The sequence below is a fragment of the Mya arenaria genome, chromosome 14, assembly GCF_026914265.1.
Source record: "Mya arenaria isolate MELC-2E11 chromosome 14, ASM2691426v1".
Classification (NCBI taxonomy): Eukaryota; Metazoa; Mollusca; class Bivalvia; order Myida; family Myidae; genus Mya; species Mya arenaria.
This window is the reverse complement of record NC_069135.1, coordinates 54,622,148-54,639,584: the sequence shown is the minus strand read 5'-3', so window position 1 is coordinate 54,639,584 and position 17,437 is coordinate 54,622,148. Positions and strand designations below refer to the sequence as shown.

Here is a 17,437-nt window from a genome sequence, read left to right as displayed (position 1 = left end):
GGTGTCGTGATAAATTTACTTCGTGAAAAAGAACCTTAATATTAGAAATAGTCATAACGGCATTAAAATAAACGGCGACCAAATATGATAAAATATATGCTGCATGCACAAATAACGCCTGGTATATTTCAATTAAAATGTTTTGATAAAACATCAGAGAGTTGAATATGAAAGTTGCACTAAATTCTGACAGAAATATTAATTGTAACTGACCGGTTGAAAAATACCGTTTTGACCAATACAGCTTATGACAGGGTCAACAAAAACATTCTTACACAGAAAATGAGGTAAAATTAAAAGATTCCCATATTTTATTGATATTTAATTGCAATTTTGCATAAAACAGCAGAAACACCATATAAATTTCACAAATTTACATATTCAAATTTTACTTTGATGTTCTTTAAAGACAAAGATTGGCACTTTAATAATGTTATTTAGCTGTTAACTGAATTGAACTTCTGAAGATTAACATTACAGAAAGTGTACACAGGGGCGTGGCCAGACTAAATATGGTATATCACACCAGCTTGCTTAACCAGAACTCATTTGCCATCTTCTTTTCAACTGTTTTGCAATTTGCATTAAGTAGGGAAGCTATATACAGTATATCTACATGTACTGTAATGTCATTATAATATTTTATATATTAATATATATTTTAGCTGTCCATTCATAAATTACCTTGTCTGTGAATTTAAGCCATAATCCAATGTTCAAATGTTACCATAATGATGAGAAAACCATATATGTATGATCAGGTTATCTAGTTCTAAGCTTCTAAAAATCCCCTAAACGGTGAGTAAACCACAGTTGTCCCGAAAATCTAAATAATATATATATATATATATGAATAAACAAAAAAAATATTAAAATAAATTGTCTAAAAATGCTGAAAATACAACTGAAAATGTATTTTCAGTTTTTTTTCAGCATTTTTAAATAATTTATTTTAATATTAAAATTTTTTTTTTGTTTACCTAAGAGGATCAAAACACAACTAAACTCTCCTCATTTAGCTCGTAAACGACAAACTGACATGCAAAGTTAACAAATTCATCATGAAAAAGGAACTTTATTTCCATTGTTAATGCCACAATGGTTATGCTATGATGAATAGTATTACTGAGCAGGTCTGCCAGGAACTCTATTAAATGACAACAGGTCTGCATTGAATCATTTTAGGCTAACAGACAGCTCTATACTGATCTTGAGCATTAAAAATTTCAAAAGATCATCTAAGCCAGATCTTGCCAACTAAAATACATGAATTTATTGTTTTTTGTTGAATTCAGCTAAAGAAATATAATTCTGTCTGCAGAGAACCATATTTATATGTAGAAGAAATGCTTATTCGATTTTCAGGGTCATGGTGTCATGGGAAGATTTACTGTAAGAAATGAAGTATTAGCGTGCAACTGCATATTGTAAATATTGAGTTGTTTGTTGCGCTATTGCCTTTTTTTGCAACTATCCTGGGAAATAATGTAATAAATAAAAATAGTGTAAAAAATGAAATTTATATGTCCAGTATGTTGACGTTTTCCTAGTTTGATAAGAACCGTTTCATAAGATGCGTGTGACGCTACATTCCTACCATTGAAAACTATTAATACAGAAGCGTTTTTTTCTTCTTTTGAACAGTATACCTGTAGTAAAAGAATTGTGTACTCTTGTTTCAGTTTGATTATCATCGCCTGTGCAGAATAGACACCCGATAGACCTACATCTCCTCTGATAAAGTCACAACATACCAGTTACTGCTACTCCACAGATAAAGTCAGCAAAGATGCTGGGAATTGTTTCTGAATTATACACCATGATGCCAGCCCTGATGCTGAAGACTTTTGTGGTTGTCCTTCTTGGAACCGCTCTCATGACTGCTACAGTGCTTAATGGACATTTTGTTGGGGCGAAAGTCGAACTTGGCGTGGAACACTATGCTGAAAGAATGCATCCAATTGTTGCCGAGATATTTCCATCCTGGTTGACAATGCCCCTGAACACGATCATAAACATTGGCTACGTCATCGTCGGTGCTGCCTGGTGTGCTTACACATCCCTTGCTCTGCTAGGAAACCAAATCGGAAAAAATGATGCAAAGATGTTTTACATTTTCAATCTGGCAAGTTGCTGCTATGGACCAATTCAGATGCTTCGTATTCTGACTCACATGCATGGTTTTGGTGTGCTGGACCAGTGGTATACCTTACCTTTCTTCATGTGGGTGTTCCTATGGGGTGTGCATCTTGTTCGAGGATGGAGTGCATTTTGGAACATACTTTGGGTTCTTGTGTCCGTGCTTAGTTATTCTTTCGTTCTGATCAACCCCATTGGTTTTGAAATATGTCTCGGTATTCACGTTATGTTAGCGGTACTAGGAGCGCTTCTCGCATGGAATTCTAATCCTCAAGCATACTGTCTGAAATATTTTATCTTGGCTACTCTTTCGTGCTGTGGGTTTGTCATTTTGAAACTTCTAGATTTAGAACTGCCAGAATATGCAAGCATATTTTCGCACATATCTGGACATTTCTTGTCTAAAATTTGTGACATTCTCCAAATTCATTTTGTAAACTGCTTTTTTCTTGAAGTTACTTTGGCAAGTTGTGCTAAGAAAAGGAAGAAGGATTGAAGAATGACTATAATATATTGCTGTGAACTTCACATTAAATTTGATTATTAATTAATTATTATACATAACCTGGGTTTAGCCAGGTTTAAAAAAGAAGACAGGGTGTTGCAGAAGAATGACCCAGTTCTAAGGTAGAAAAGGGCATGTTACACCAGGCTGTGAAAAACTGGAACATCAAGAATTTGACAGAAAAATTAAGAGATTGTGTTTATTTAAAGTAATAATTATCAGGTTTTTACAGCAATATATGTAAGTATTTATAATCAAATTATAAGTTTTTATCAAGACAAAAGAAATATTTGACAATGACTGGAGCTTCTAATTCTATGAAGCCAAAGGGTGCCAATGCCGGGAGGGTCGCACTCGCCTCAAAAAAAGGGCAGCGAATGTAACATCACCATTCCAGTTAACTGTTTTATAGCTAAAACCCTATAATATACATGTAGTATTATGCACCAGTCAATTGTAACCACAGCCCCCCCCCCCCCCCCCCCCCCCCAGGTCCAGAGGTATACAGGGGAATAGCTTGGGAAATGGGCCGTGTTTTTACCTTCCCTCAGTGCTGGGTGAATTCGTTGGTTTTGTCTTCGCGCCAAAAATAGCGGGAAATGGGCCTTACCTAGGATCTCTGGGTGCGGGGCCATTTCTGGCTTCTGCAGCAGTTCATCCTCTCATGGGTCAAGTCCCAAAAGTCAAAGTCCCTGCTATTCCCCGGACCTGGGGGAGCCATGGTTACAACTGACTGGTGCATTACTAGCTTTTTCCTTTATCTGTATATCAATTTGCTTATTATTTTAGCCTTATAGGTAACATTTACATTTGCTTTGTATTTGTTTTGTTTTTGCTAAAATACTTAATGTGCTTTTGACATTAAACTATTAATACTGAACACTCTGAATTTATGATATTTGACAATTATTGTGCAGTCATTGAAATTTGGCTTTTGGATGAACAAGCCCGAATTCATGTACTTAAACTGCTTGGCATTTCATTTTTGAACAAGCCCTGCTGTATAAAACCCAGAATTTGAGCAAGCCCGAAAAGCATTTTACCAGTGAAGAGCTTGCAGGCTTGTGCTAATTTCAACCACTGATTGTGAAGCAAATTAAGATTTTAACTTGGCTAAGCCACTCTTGTTGCAACAGTGTTGTATGAGTGTGTGGTCTTCTGTTGTGAGGGAAACCAAAATGGTCGGAAGAAACCCACTTTGGTTTGTTGACCACCAACCAATCTCACATGGCCAGGTCGAGAATGGAACAACTGCGCTAAATGCACAACTTCTGATATTCCACCTCTTAAGAGAACAGTAACATGTCAATTGTCCCTGATTGGGTCTTATTAGAAAGATAGCCATTTTTTAATTAAACAGTAATTTTGAATAAAACCTGCAATGACATAGATGTCAGCAACAGCAGTACTTTCTTCTTATTAGAAAGATAGTTGTTTAAATGTAGCAGTAATTTTGAATAGAACCTGCAACCACACAGATGTCGGCAACCACAGAGCTTTGTTAAACCTCATACTGGTATATGGATATTGTGAGAAAATTGACTAAATAAATATCATTTATAAGAATATGTATGAGACAGGGCCTGGGGAGACGATTCTTTTTCCTATGAAATGGCATGTAACAATTAAATACTCTTCAATAACTGTAGCGTCAGTTGTCTCCCATGGCAAGTGGTCTTCGGGTCTGATTTAAAATATATAATGGTCAGGCCGACCGAGCTCAATTTGAGCTTTTACCAGAATACCCTTTTTAATGGAAGAACATGGGTACAAGTGTTTGTACATATTATGTGTATCGAATTTCTGAAAGGTTTCCTTGCAGAACCAATGAAACTGCCACTTTAATTAATTATTCAAGATCATCAGATTTTCCTAGCCAAATCACCCTCTGTACACAATGAAAATAGCTCAATGAAGAATAGCACAGAAGTGTATCATGGTATCACGATGGTAGCAACAGCACACAAAAGAACACTGATGCCTTTGAAATTGCATTTAAAATCAGTAAATTCATTGAAATTCAGACTTTTAGTAGCCTGAATCTTACACTTCTTCCCTTATAATAAGTGTTTAGCATAAAAAAAATCAACAAGCCTAGCTATTTTAAATAATCATATTATTTCAACCTACATTTGTAGTATCATTATCTAAAATAAATGCCATCATAAGGGAGCACACTCGATAAGACTTGCAAATCTATATGCCCCCCCCCCCTTTTTTTAAGGAGCCTATATATGAACAGTCATCGAAATTAGACTTTTGGATGAACAAGCCCGAATTCTTATTCTTTTGCTTGGCATCAATTTTTTTAACAAGCTCGGCTATATAAAATTCAAAATTTGAACAAACCCGGAAAACATTTTACCAGTACTGGCCTTGCGGGCTTGTTTTAATTTTGATTTCTCAATACTGTATAAACTTGGACACAGACCGACACTTCTTTTGGAAAAGCTTTAGCCATTTATCACGTCTCCTTTTTTATAATTGTTTGGTTATAAATATGAATGAAATAAATTACAAACGCTTTTTAAAACACTTTATTTCATCAATAATGATAACTCTACATTAAATGAGAAATAAAGTTTACAATATAGAAGCCAGTACACAAAAAAGTTACAGTCCTAACACTTTAAAGCTTTAAAGAAAAAATGTCAAATAAATTAGCATAAATTCTTTAAATATCTTGGAAATGTTTCCTTTCTTTTTTTTGTTAAATATTGAAACCAAAACACTTTGTACTAAAAATTATAACAGGCTATTCCAAAGTATTTTAACCTATGATTAAAACGCTCATTCAAATATCTGTTAAATATCACTAAGTCTTTCTCCTATACTGGAGGCCAGGTGAACTGATGCTTGGGGGCTTCCGCTACCAGTGGCTCCCAGGGCTTGTAGTTGATCATGTTTCTGGCCAAGAACAGCTCCCGTTCTGCTTGTCGTAAAACTTCCTCGATGCAGCCACAATTGATTTTCTTTTCTAGTGCACCAAGGTCAGGAGTCTGAAAGTAGTTATCATTTAAAGCCAATTTTTTTTAAAATTAAAATGGATCAAACTTTGTAAATAATAAGACCAAAGATCTATGCATTGACAGTCTACTGATCACTTGGACAAGCTTATCCCACTCAAGGTCACTGTGATCTTGGCTTTTGACCTGATGACCTCAAAATCAATTCGGGTCATCTACTTTCACACCCACAATCTATTTGCCAAGTTTGAGCGCCATGGGTGCAAACATTGTCAAGTTTTCACTCGGGACCAGCTTTTTCGCGTTTAAGGTCACTGTAACCCTGACAATTGTCTTAATTACCTAAAATCAATAAGGGTCATTTACTAGTCATGTCAAATGTTTATATTATTTTTGTAGGCCATTGATGCAGGCTTTGTTCGGTTATCACATGGACAAGCTTTTTGCTCAAGGTCACTGTGACATTGACCTTTGACCTGATCACCTAAAATTCCATAGAGATTACCTACAGGTCAGGCCCAGCCTCCATGTCAAGTTTGAGATCCATATGTCCAGGCATTGTCCAGTTATCACTTGGACAAGATTTTTGCGTCAAGGCCACTGTGACTTTGACTATTAACCCATGACCTCAAAATCATCCGGGTCTTGTAATGCTGACACCCAACCTCAAGATCAAGTTTGAGGACCATATGGCCAAGCATTGTCAAGTTTTCACTCTGAAAAGTTTTTTTACATTGAAAGTCTCAGTTAAGGTTAAGGTTTTGCTTAATAACCCTAATTCTTACTTACCGATGATACAATTGCCATTCTGTTTTTAACGATCGCCTCTGTGTTAACTCTATAACCAGCACCGGCCGGCATCTTTGCCAAGATTCTCAGTGTTCTCGTGTATGCTTGTTTGAGTTTCTGCATAAAGAAATAATAAAAATACTTGAAGAAATATATTATAATTGATAAGACACAAAGAGCAGTAACATTGCTTTATTCCAGATTGATATAAGGCTGGTTATTGGCTATTTCGATTTAGAAATGGGATAATCATTCAATTAGTTCATCACATAAAAATGTTTTGAATTCTTTAAACTACAGTCGAAACCTGTTGGCTCGATATCGCTTGGTTTGATAATTGCAAGGCTCGTAATACCGATCCAACGGGTTTCGACTGTTATACTTTTCTTTAAATATTATTCCCAGGGCTTTTTCTGTCCATTTTGGGAAAAAGACCTTAGACATTTTGGGAAATTTTGCGTCGTGAAAATGCCGAAATTGGGAAATTTCACAGATAAAAGAAAAAGCTGTCTAGTCTCCTGCGAATAAGGAAATGATTTAATATTAGTTTATTTTCCCTTTAAAAGACCCACAATTGCTGAAATATCAATCCTTGGGATATTGCAATAAATCATGACAGATAATATTTCATATTTTAGATTTCTGATTGTGATGAAAATCAATGATTTCTGAGTTCAATTACCAAAAAAACTTCACATCACATAATTTATTAGGATGTTGAAAATAAACCAGTACAGGTGAAAAAAAAAAAAAAATCTTATATTTTGCTATGGGAATGGGTCCGATAGTCGGACCCGTGGGACTATAGAAAAAGCCCTGATTCCATAAAAGGAAAAAACAATAAATTCACTTTGAATTCCTTACATCATGGGCATCTTCAATGGGTTTCACTCCAGTCAATGTGGGCTGAAAAAGAAATGTGTATTGGTAAACATTTTAACATGATTCTATTTCTCAAATTTTGAAATTAAAGTGCTATGTATCTGATATCATCACTGCAGGGCCTTTTCACCTTCTTTGCTAGGGGCCAAAATTAGGCTACTTCACAATTGGGAAAAATGGTATATTTTCCCAATTCCCAGATATTTTTCCCAAAAAGGAAGATCTTAGATAAAAAAATTACAATAAAAAATTATCCTGTTCGAGCAAATTATTCTTTTTCAGCTAGAAGTAGACTCACATGTAAGATATGAGCCTGTTTTTTGTAACAAGAGTTCCAAGTTTCATATGGATACCTTGACCCGTTTTTTAAAAAGGTGTCTTCAATCCTCATGTGTGGAATTTCCCATTTTTGAGACGTTTACGCATTTAAATTTCACAATTTGCAGAATTTCACGCGTTTAATTTTCCCAAATTGAGAAGGCTAGGCCTCTTCACAATTTTGGGCGAAACAGCCATGCACTGTCAGTTTTTATAAGTCAAAATGTGCTCTTAATTTAGTCTATACTTACTGTTTTGTTGCATGTTTGATGTTCTAAAAATTACATTATTTTGATCAAACTGGGGGTTTAAAAAGGTTAAAAGAAGTCATTTACAAGTTTACATTTCTAAAACATACTTGAATGCCCATTTTTATTTTAGTTTTAATGAATTCAGTCATATTTCTTGCAAGTTAAACTGAAAAATATTGCAACAACACCATTAGAGAAAAGCATTCAAATGAATAATAAATAAAACAAATTTAGATACAGAAGGAATTTCTAATCGGTTTCTGTGGTGTTTCATTGTGTTTTAACAGTTTACACCTCTGAGTATTGCAGCGTTCATAATATTTAGGTCCACTAATCAGCAGAGGGTGAGGATCAGTGTTCTTGGATCCCTTCGTTGTTAAACTTATCAAAGTGTGAGTCCACAAGCAATTGCTTGCGTCCAGATGAGTGCACAAGACACAAATCAATAGAATATCCGAAATGGGAGTATCCGAATATTAGACAATACGAGACGGAGCAATTCCTCATAATTCATATGTCCAGTGAATAAAGCGATAATATACATACAAACAAATAAAATAAATTAAATATAAAACATTCATTTGTTAAAATATTTACCAGCCTACGAGCCGCCCCAGCCATATTTTCGATTTGTTTTCTGTGAAGGACAGTTGAAGAAGCACACAACAGTTTCCTTATCGGAGTCAGTAATTTGGAGCAGACAACAGTATTTAAGATACATTGTAACTACTGTTCAAAGTGAGAGCTAATTTGTATACAGTGAATGAAATAATAGCTGGATATATTCGAGGTTTTAACGCAAATATTGTAGGGATTTGGCACCCTCGAGCATTTATGTATTTCCAAGGTCAAGGTAATAAGTCAACAGGGTCGAACTCGTATGGATGATGGGAAAACGTAACACAAGCTATGAATGAAAATACATTCTGCTGTATAGGGCATTTAATATTGCCATAAACGTGACTTTACGATTATAATCACAACAATGCAAGCCTCACAAGGCATGCAGGCAGGCGAAAAATGCCTAAAACTGGGGTGGGCGGTGTCGAAGATATCTCAGCATCCCTGCACCTGCCGCGGCTGGGACCAATTTTGCCATTTAGGGGACACTCTACCCTACAAGATGCGCCTGTCGGGATGCACGGGATGATATTTGGTCACCGGTTTCCAACGCGTCAAAGTATGACCAAATACGCGACATTTCGTACTTTTCAACGTACCGGGTACGGGAATGATATCTCGACTATTTCTCGAACCACAAATGATAGGAGGTCCGGAGATCTTGAACTTTAGCACTCTCGATTCCTACGTTACGGCACCGTCGGCGCATCTCTGACGTCATTGCGTCACCGTTTCCATTCTCCTAAAAGGCTATTTTACACTCTAAAATGCATCGATAATTGCCTAAAACTGGGGTAGGCGGTGTCGAAGATATCTCAGCATCCCTGTATTTGCCGCGGCTGGGACCAATTATGCCATTTAGGGGACGCTCTACCCTACAAGATGCATCTGTCGGGGTGCCCGGGATGATATTTGGTCACCGGTTTCCAACGCGTCAAAGTATGACCAAATACGCGACATTTCGTACTTTTCAACGTACCCCAACGTACCCGGTACGGGAATGAAATCTCGACTATTTCTCCGGAACCACAAATGATAGGAGGTCCTTACTGGTCTTGAAATTTAGCACTCTCGATTCCTACGTTTCGCCACCGTCAGCGCATCTCTGATGTCATTGCGTCACCGTTTCCATTCTCCTTCAAGGTTATTTTACACTTTAAAATGCAGCGAAAAATGCCTAAAACTGGGGTGGGCGTAGTCGAACTTGATATCCCTGCACCTGCCGCGGCTGGGACCAATTTTTCCATTTAGGGGACGCTCTACCCTAAAAGATGCGCCTGTCAGATTAAATCAGATGTGTCGCGAAATAAAGTTTTGTGAACAGTTATGTCAGGCGGCAGTCTCCTAACAATTCAAATGAAAACAGCAAGCAGATGTTTTGTATCCGAATTTAATACAGATAGAATTGTTTGGAAAACACTGAATTTTGACTGGCGTCAAATTATTTTTTTAAGGAAGCTACGACGGAATACATGGTAGTATAACAAATAACAACAACATGCAGATAATTCTGTTAGTAAAACATTGAAATTATTATTGTCTTGTGTGCAGAAAGTATTGTTTGGAAAACATTGAATTTGGACCGGTATTTTATGGAAGCTACTAGCTTTTAAATTGACTAATTGCATCTTTCGAATATGTATTTTCAAATATTCGATGTTTTCATCTCTGTAAGTTGAGATTGTTTTCAAAAATGTTTTTGTTTATGGGAAAGTTATCACTAGTATCGTCATCATCGTCCTCGTCGACAGAAGGGATGTAAACAGGTGGCCTAGTGGTTAAGCGTCCGCCTACGGAGCGGAATGTCGTGGGTTAATCCCTGGCCGCGTCATACCAAAAGACGTTAAAAGTTGGTACAAGTAGCTCCCTTGCCTGGCGCTCGGAATTTAAAGGGTAAAATGAAGGAAAGAAGAGGATAAGAATAAAGGATAGAAGATGGGAAGAAGGAAGGGTAGAAGGTGGGAAGGGAAAAAGGAAGGGTACAAGGTGGAAAGAAGGAAGGAAAGGAGGTGGAAAGAAGGAAGGATAGGGTGGGAATAAGGAAGGATAGGAGGTGGGAAAAAGGACGGATAGAAGAAGGAAGGATAGAAGGAAGGTGGGAAAAAGGAAGGATAGGAGGTGGGAAGAAGGAAGGATAGAAGGTGAAAGGATAGAAGGTGGGAAGAAGGAAGGATAGAAGGTGGGAAGGTGGGAAGAAGGAAGGATAGAAGGTGGGAAGAAGGAAGGATAGAATGTGGGAAGAAGGAAGGGTAGAAGGTGGGAAGGGAAAAAGGAAGGGTACAAGGTGGAAAGAAGGAAGGAAAGGAGGTGGAAAGAAGGAAGGATAGGGTGGGAATAAGGAAGGATAGGAGGTGGGAAGAAGGAAGGATAGAAGGTGAAAGGATAGAAGGAAGGATAGAAGGTGGGAATAAGGAAGGATAGGAGGAAGGATAGAAGGTGAAAGGATAGAAGGTGGGAAGAAGGAAGGATAGAAGGTGAGACGAATGAAGGATAGAAGATGGGAGTAATGAAGCACAGGAGGTGGAATAAAGGAAGGATATATGAGGGCAGAATTGATGATAGTAGAGGAGAAGAAGAGAGAATATTGAAGGGAAGATGGGAGATGGACAAATGGAGGAGTAAGAGTGAGAGAGGGTAAACGAGAATTACAGTAGTAATAAAGAAAGGCGATCGGATAGTTCTCGTAACATGCGCGACCACATACGCATGTTCGATGATGACTCCGAGAGTCAGTGGAAAGACAGAAGAGAAGACAGATCTCGTACCATGCACGACCACACGTACGGGTGGTGGCTCTGAGAGCCGGGTTCGAGAACCAGCACCGCCAGTTCCCGTACAAATTCGTCCAAGATTTGAAACCTCGGACTATAGTCTCAAACTATAATTTTTGGAGGTTTAAATTGCCGATTTCTATATCACATTCCGTGTAAATGTTATTTGTACAAATGTTCGCAGTGGTGCACAGAAAACCTGCATGTTATAATATCATATTTTTAGAACTTAATTTTGTAGCGACGATTCTTCAAAATTGAGGAATTTGTCCGGTTTTAGCAATATAGTATATTTTTATGTCTTCCGGTTTTATTTTCTCCAGTCTATTTATATTATTAATAAATAATCTATTAATAAATGTATTATTATTATTCAATGCTATACCGTAGAGCATTTGGCCTTAACAATAAAAGGTGTGAAAAATGCCCATGAATGAAAAAAGGTTAAAAATGAAAGTTGCATATCGGATAGCTGCTGAAACCTGAAGAGAACTTAATTTATTATTTAAACAGAACATGTCATAAAATTTATATTGCAGTTGACGACATGATTTTGTTGTGTGTGTTGTTGCTTTTTGTTAAAATATGATACAATTCCTGTACTGTTTACAAGAGCTTGTCTGTTTTTAAATATTATTTGAAAATAGTATGAGACAAATGATGATAAAATAAAGGTACTCTAAAATTATGATATCGAAATTGCAGAGAAAGAAAACATTAAAGGTCTAGTTAAATCCTTCAAAAAGTGCTCCCCCCACCCCACCAACAACAACAACAAACAAACATAATAATAATAACAAATAATAATAATAAATAGATAAAATATATCTAATTGCCTACTTGTCTTATCAGATCTCTGATCTGAAAATCCTGCTGTGCAGTTTTGGAGATTTTATTATAGAAATGGACCCTAAATGGCCCTGAGCCAATAAGCAAATAAACAGAAAATTGACCCCTACTGTGACATCAGTGCAATTAGCAGGAGATGCACAGCAGGGAATTGTTATGCCAAACATTCCGGAAACTTATAAAAAGTACTTAGTGAAAGTGGCATGCGAACCAACGCCGTGAAGTCAAGATTTTTTAGAAATAAAACGGACGCCATCATCACTAGGCCACCAGGAGTTATAGAAAAGTGATAGATATTTTACATTAAAAAAATACATCACGTGATAATGTCACTCAACCAGTCACCATTAGTGTTATTAACGCAAGTGCAAATTGTCGTCATACAAAAAACTTGCGTTTTACAAAAAACATAAGCAAGTCCCATTTAACTTTTTTATTTATTACAGTCTTGTCAGATTTAAACTAACATATGTTCCATTTTAAATGCTTTTAACATCTTATGCAGATGCTGGTTTTAACGCGGCGATCGCACAGATATGCCATTTTTACAAAAGATCAGATCGCATATTTGCATATTTCTGTTCGAAAATTAATGTTTTATGTGTTTAACCGTTACTAGCGGTTTAAGACAAATGCATAAAACATTAACTTTTGAACTTAAATATAAAAATCTGCGATCTAACTTTTTGTCAACAGTCTTATATAATTGGTTTCTCGGATAGATTTTCACAAAAATTGGCTCGTTCCAAGACAAAAAAAATACAAAAGTTGTCAAGACGTTCAATCTGTGAGAGTCAGCTTAATGACTATATGGTGCGAAAAATGTTCAAAACAACGAGGAAAAGAAAATGAAAACCTCTTATAAAAGTGATTGAGAAACACGTTTTTGTTAATACCAAACCAGTTTCAGTTTTGGTTTTATGGGTCTGGGCGGTATGGAAACATTTTAAACTTATGCTTAAAGGAACAAATGCATGGTTTTGTATACAGTTTGCACACCATCATGGAACGTCTGCATGTAGCCATTATTTCTATGTATTTTAAAAAAAAAATGACACCGCAGATGGTCGCGTGCCTGTTTTAACTAAATGGTGTTTCAAAATGAACACATGTCATCAAAAAATAATATTCTCATGAACAGTTTTCCGAAACATACGCTAATACATTGAACAAGTTACAAATAAACGACTTGGATTCCTCGAGTTTAAAGTGAGGTCAAGAGCAGTTCTGGTAATACGTCGCCAGTTGTTCTACGTGTTTGAATAAACTTTAACGGACTGAACTTCTGGCCACCGACTCCACATTGGACAAATTTGGACGTTTAACTTACAATAACTTGTTCGTGTGTATACAGATATTATACATCCACTTTAGATCATTTATCATTTAAATAATCTATAATTGATTGGAGGAAAAGTAAAATCGGGAAAAATAATGTCCATGCCAGGGCTTTTTGGCGTAAAGGCAGCTACGCACCTGATCCTAATATCACAAAAATATATTCCTGTCAAATCTCAGTCCCAGTCTCAACTCATTTTACAAAAAAGGAGCTTAAAGCATGACTCAAACTATTGAATGATTAGACTCTACATATAAATACTATCTTTAAAAAACAACAACCTATTTTGTAATAAATTGTGTTTATAAAAGCCTTAAAAGGGTCAGTGTTTGGAAGAAAATTATTCTTGATCTGATATATATAAATATATAAAAAAGACACATTAAGTTGAACCTGGGAGTAAGATTACTGGTCCCAGGTTGTACTTAGTTTTATCTTATACTCAATTTCATTTTATGTAGAATAATTTTTCATTGGAGTCCAGACCGGCAAAGTTTTAATCAACATAATTATATTCTATGTGAGGATGCGCTTTTAAATGGGGTATAATATCTATGATTTTTAATGACTTTTCATATTGTGTGGTAAAACGGGTTGAGACTGAAATTGAGATTTGGGTTATGCACTGATGATTTTTGTAATATTGGGGCCTGGGGTCACAGCATTGACGTTAGAGGGGACGTAACTCAGGCAAAAACCTTCGACATTCGCCTTTCCCTCGGAACCGAAATTTAAAAGGTTTAAAAAATTTGCATCGGGGTTTATGGGCACTGCAAAGACTTAAGGGGTGTAGGGGTGGGTGGGGACGTTATGCAATACGATGAGAATAATGTAAGGGGAAGGAACTCCAGACTACCATGTTTAAGGAGCTGTTTGGCGTTTTCCTCTACAGTATCAGTACTTGTCTACCAAGAGCTTATAAAAGAATATTCAACTAGACTCGTTCACACATAGAGTCATAAAACAATTGGACACCGCATTAAATACTTAATACAAATTTTGTTTTGAAATTGGCGCGAAAAAGACACGTGAGCATAGTTACCATAGGCTTGGTCACATGACCCATCAAAATATTGAACTCGTGTGACACAGTAAACCGGATGTTTTTTGACGAAAAAAATGGGCGCCTAAAACAATAAACGATGTCAGAAGTAAATGAAGGGTCCGGTCAACACCATGTGACTGAAATTGATGGTGGTCACGCCTCCGTGTCGCCGTAAGTATGCGGAATTGAGTTGACATGCAATTAAAGTCTATATTTAGACAAAACTTGACACACTTCTTGCACACATGAATATGGTAGTCAGTGTGATCTCCTTGAAATCGTTCATCTCATACGGATGTATAACCTTTCTGACCGCGTGTAGTTCGATGTACATAGATTCATTTTAAATTTAATTTAATTTATTTCTATAAAATATATAATTTATTTCTATAAAATATAAAACGATCCAGGAACTTAGGTGTAACACCACCTTAGTACTGTTCTGTAACCATTAATTGAGTCCCTGGTGATCTCATACAAGAATTTAATAAAAAATTATACATCACATTGATAAAATAGGGTTCACCGGTTCTTTGTTAACTTAAAGCTGCTCTCACAGATTGACGGTTTTGACAACTTTTTTATTTGTTGTTCTTGGAATAGGCCAATTTTTGCGTAAATGTCTTAAAACCAGTGATAGTACATGACAGAAGATCAGATCGCAGTTTTTAATATTAAAATTAATATGTGATGGCTTAAAGCGCTACTAACGCTTTAAAGCTGCACTCACAGATTTACCGATTTGACAATTTTTGTTATCAGCAGTCTTATATCACTAGTACCATGCATTTTTGCAAAAATTGGCTCGTTTCAAGACAAATAAAGAAAAAAAAGAGTCAAAACGTTCAATCTGTGAGAGTGCATTTTTAAGAGTTATGAATTATTTTTTGAGACACACCCCAAACTATTAAGATCTGTTTTATTGTTAGTTATTTTATACATGTTTAACTGCATAATGAAGGCATTGATACCAAAATCAGTTCATTCTGAGACATAATTTTTTTTGTCAAAACTGTCAATATGTGAGAGTGCAGCTTTAATATCAACACGGACCTATATACCATGGATTGGCAACTGCCCAATATCGGTGAAACGATAAGAAATAATAATTTACCCACAATCCTTAGCGCGCCCTCGGCAAATATCAGAAAATTCCACCCAATCTCCTATCAGTGATTAACGGCGATCTTATTTCCGCCAGCTCTGCTGATAATTTTTTTTAACACCGATCGACATGTCGCATGTAATATGTTTGTAGTTTGCATTTTTCTAATTATCGAAGTATTAATCAGGACCTAATATTAAATTTATATTTAGTTTTAATTAATGTTTTCCTACATGTATATAATCGGCCAATGTCGGACGTCTCGAAAACGACCACACGGTAAGATCTCGGAATAAAATCGCGCTGCACGCGTGAGTTTGAGCTAATCGCATTAACACAGATGAGAGTTGCCAATCCATGGTTTATAGGTCCGTGATATCAACAGCCCGATGAGGTCGTGGACATACTTACAATATACAGAAACCAAGAGCTAATAAAATCATTCAATTTAACAACTCGCTCATAGGTCTAGAGTCGCAAACAGTTGGAACAGTAAGAAAAAAGGTTAACTATCGAGAATGTACACGCACTATTTTAATTCAAAACACGATGCTAAAACATGCCAAACCAGACACCAAAACCAAGGACCATGATTACAGCCAGTAATACTGCTGTAGTAGAAAAATTACAGTTTTGAATGTGAACTCTGAATTGAGACTGTTCTGGTCATGCTAAATATACACACTATTAACCATAATGCTCTGTTTTTAAATGGTCAACTCCGCTGTGAAAGCTACAAATATTCTTTTTATCCTGTAAAGTGATGTATTATTGGCCAAATACTCGTACTAGCTCGTATTGACAATTTTAGTCTTGCTCTGAGGAAATAGTGTGTTTGCCGATTTTGGAACCATCTGATGTCTAGTATCTTTAAGATATAGTTTCTTACACTGACGTCCTTTTCAGAGCAAAATCTTCGCAACATGGTTCAAGGTCACATGACAACAGTCCCCACAAGGAGCCTGGAGGGCGACGGAGTGGAGTCACTTCTAAAACTGAAACTACGACCAGTGGCAGGAGATCCCGCAAATCAGATGCACAGGTATAACAGATTAGGTGTTAATTCATAATTTCAAATGTATTTTTAGGGGCTTATTGGTTCTATATATATAACAGGGCCATGATTTTTTTCAACGAAACATAATTCTGTAAGTTGATTTTTTGAATTGTTTATTCTTAGTCATAATGAGATATATTTTAAAAGCAAAGAGTTTAACTGGAAATGATATACACTAGTCTCAATTGAAATTACAAGTTACAATTCTTGCATTTAATTGAAAGTCATGGGGGCCTTTTCAATACTGGATTTTAGTCTTAACTTCAATTATCTTAAATCTGTTTACACTTAATAAATGGTGGAACATCATTTTTTTCTTTATTTCCTCAACTTTGTGTTCATTTTCAAAGGTGGCAAAAGTCCAATTCACACAAATATGTAGCAAAATAATGAAACTATGGCACTTTTATAAGATAATTTTGATTTAAGACTAAAATCGACTTTAAAGATCCTTATTGAAATAGACCCCTGATAAATCGATAATTGACTCTTGTGAAAAATGGCTTTGCATCCAGATTTGGTTTTTTTGCAAACAGTAGTAATGCTTATACCGTGTTATATGGCATCGATATTAAGTATATTGTATCATATTGTATCAAGTATATTAAATTTTTCCTGTTCTCAGCTTAAAGAAGAGCGCGAAAATGTCAAGGTACCTTTAGTCCCTTTGAATTTTCTTTTAACCTTTCTGCATGGCTCTCAAAGATGACTGCATCCATCCATGACAAAACGTTCTTATTTTGGAACCTTCATAGTCCATATTTTGGACAAGTCTTGTGTTTTAGTAACATAGAAATAGA

The 17,437-nt window shown here is 36.1% G+C and overlaps 3 protein-coding genes across 7 annotated transcripts in view; 2 read left to right on the top strand and 1 right to left on the bottom strand.

Annotated features, from left to right (window-relative positions):
- Positions 1 to 241: 241 nt before the first annotated feature.
- On the top strand, positions 242 to 3,524 carry LOC128217704 (transmembrane protein 187-like). The gene is made up of 2 exons (XM_052925028.1): positions 242 to 287; positions 1,683 to 3,524. Exon 2 carries the CDS (start codon positions 1,790 to 1,792, stop codon positions 2,633 to 2,635), a length of 846 nt encoding a protein of 281 aa, XP_052780988.1. The 5' UTR covers positions 242 to 287; positions 1,683 to 1,789; the 3' UTR covers positions 2,636 to 3,524.
- Positions 3,525 to 5,163: 1,639 nt separating this feature from the next.
- LOC128217980 (NADH dehydrogenase [ubiquinone] 1 alpha subcomplex subunit 5-like) lies at positions 5,164 to 8,532 on the bottom strand. The gene is made up of 4 exons (XM_052925463.1): positions 8,448 to 8,532; positions 7,264 to 7,305; positions 6,400 to 6,516; positions 5,164 to 5,643 (listed from the first exon to the last, which is right to left on the bottom strand). Exons 1-4 carry the CDS (start codon positions 8,469 to 8,471, stop codon positions 5,473 to 5,475), a joined length of 354 nt encoding a protein of 117 aa, XP_052781423.1. The 5' UTR covers positions 8,472 to 8,532; the 3' UTR covers positions 5,164 to 5,472.
- A 5,968-nt stretch (positions 8,533 to 14,500) lies between these two features.
- LOC128217219 (uncharacterized) overlaps positions 14,501 to 17,437 on the top strand; it is a 104,403-nt gene continuing 101,466 nt past the window's right edge. For 4 of the 5 annotated variants that reach the window (XM_052924194.1, XM_052924192.1, XM_052924193.1 and 1 more), the window contains exons 1-3: positions 14,501 to 14,646; positions 16,487 to 16,622; positions 17,263 to 17,289. In XM_052924194.1, coding sequence (XP_052780154.1) covers positions 14,573 to 14,646; positions 16,487 to 16,622; positions 17,263 to 17,289 — 237 coding nt within the window. In that variant the 5' untranslated portion in view covers positions 14,501 to 14,572. The remainder of the gene's footprint in view (positions 14,647 to 16,486; positions 16,623 to 17,262; positions 17,290 to 17,437) is intronic. The other variant, XM_052924191.1, reaches the window with a different exon arrangement.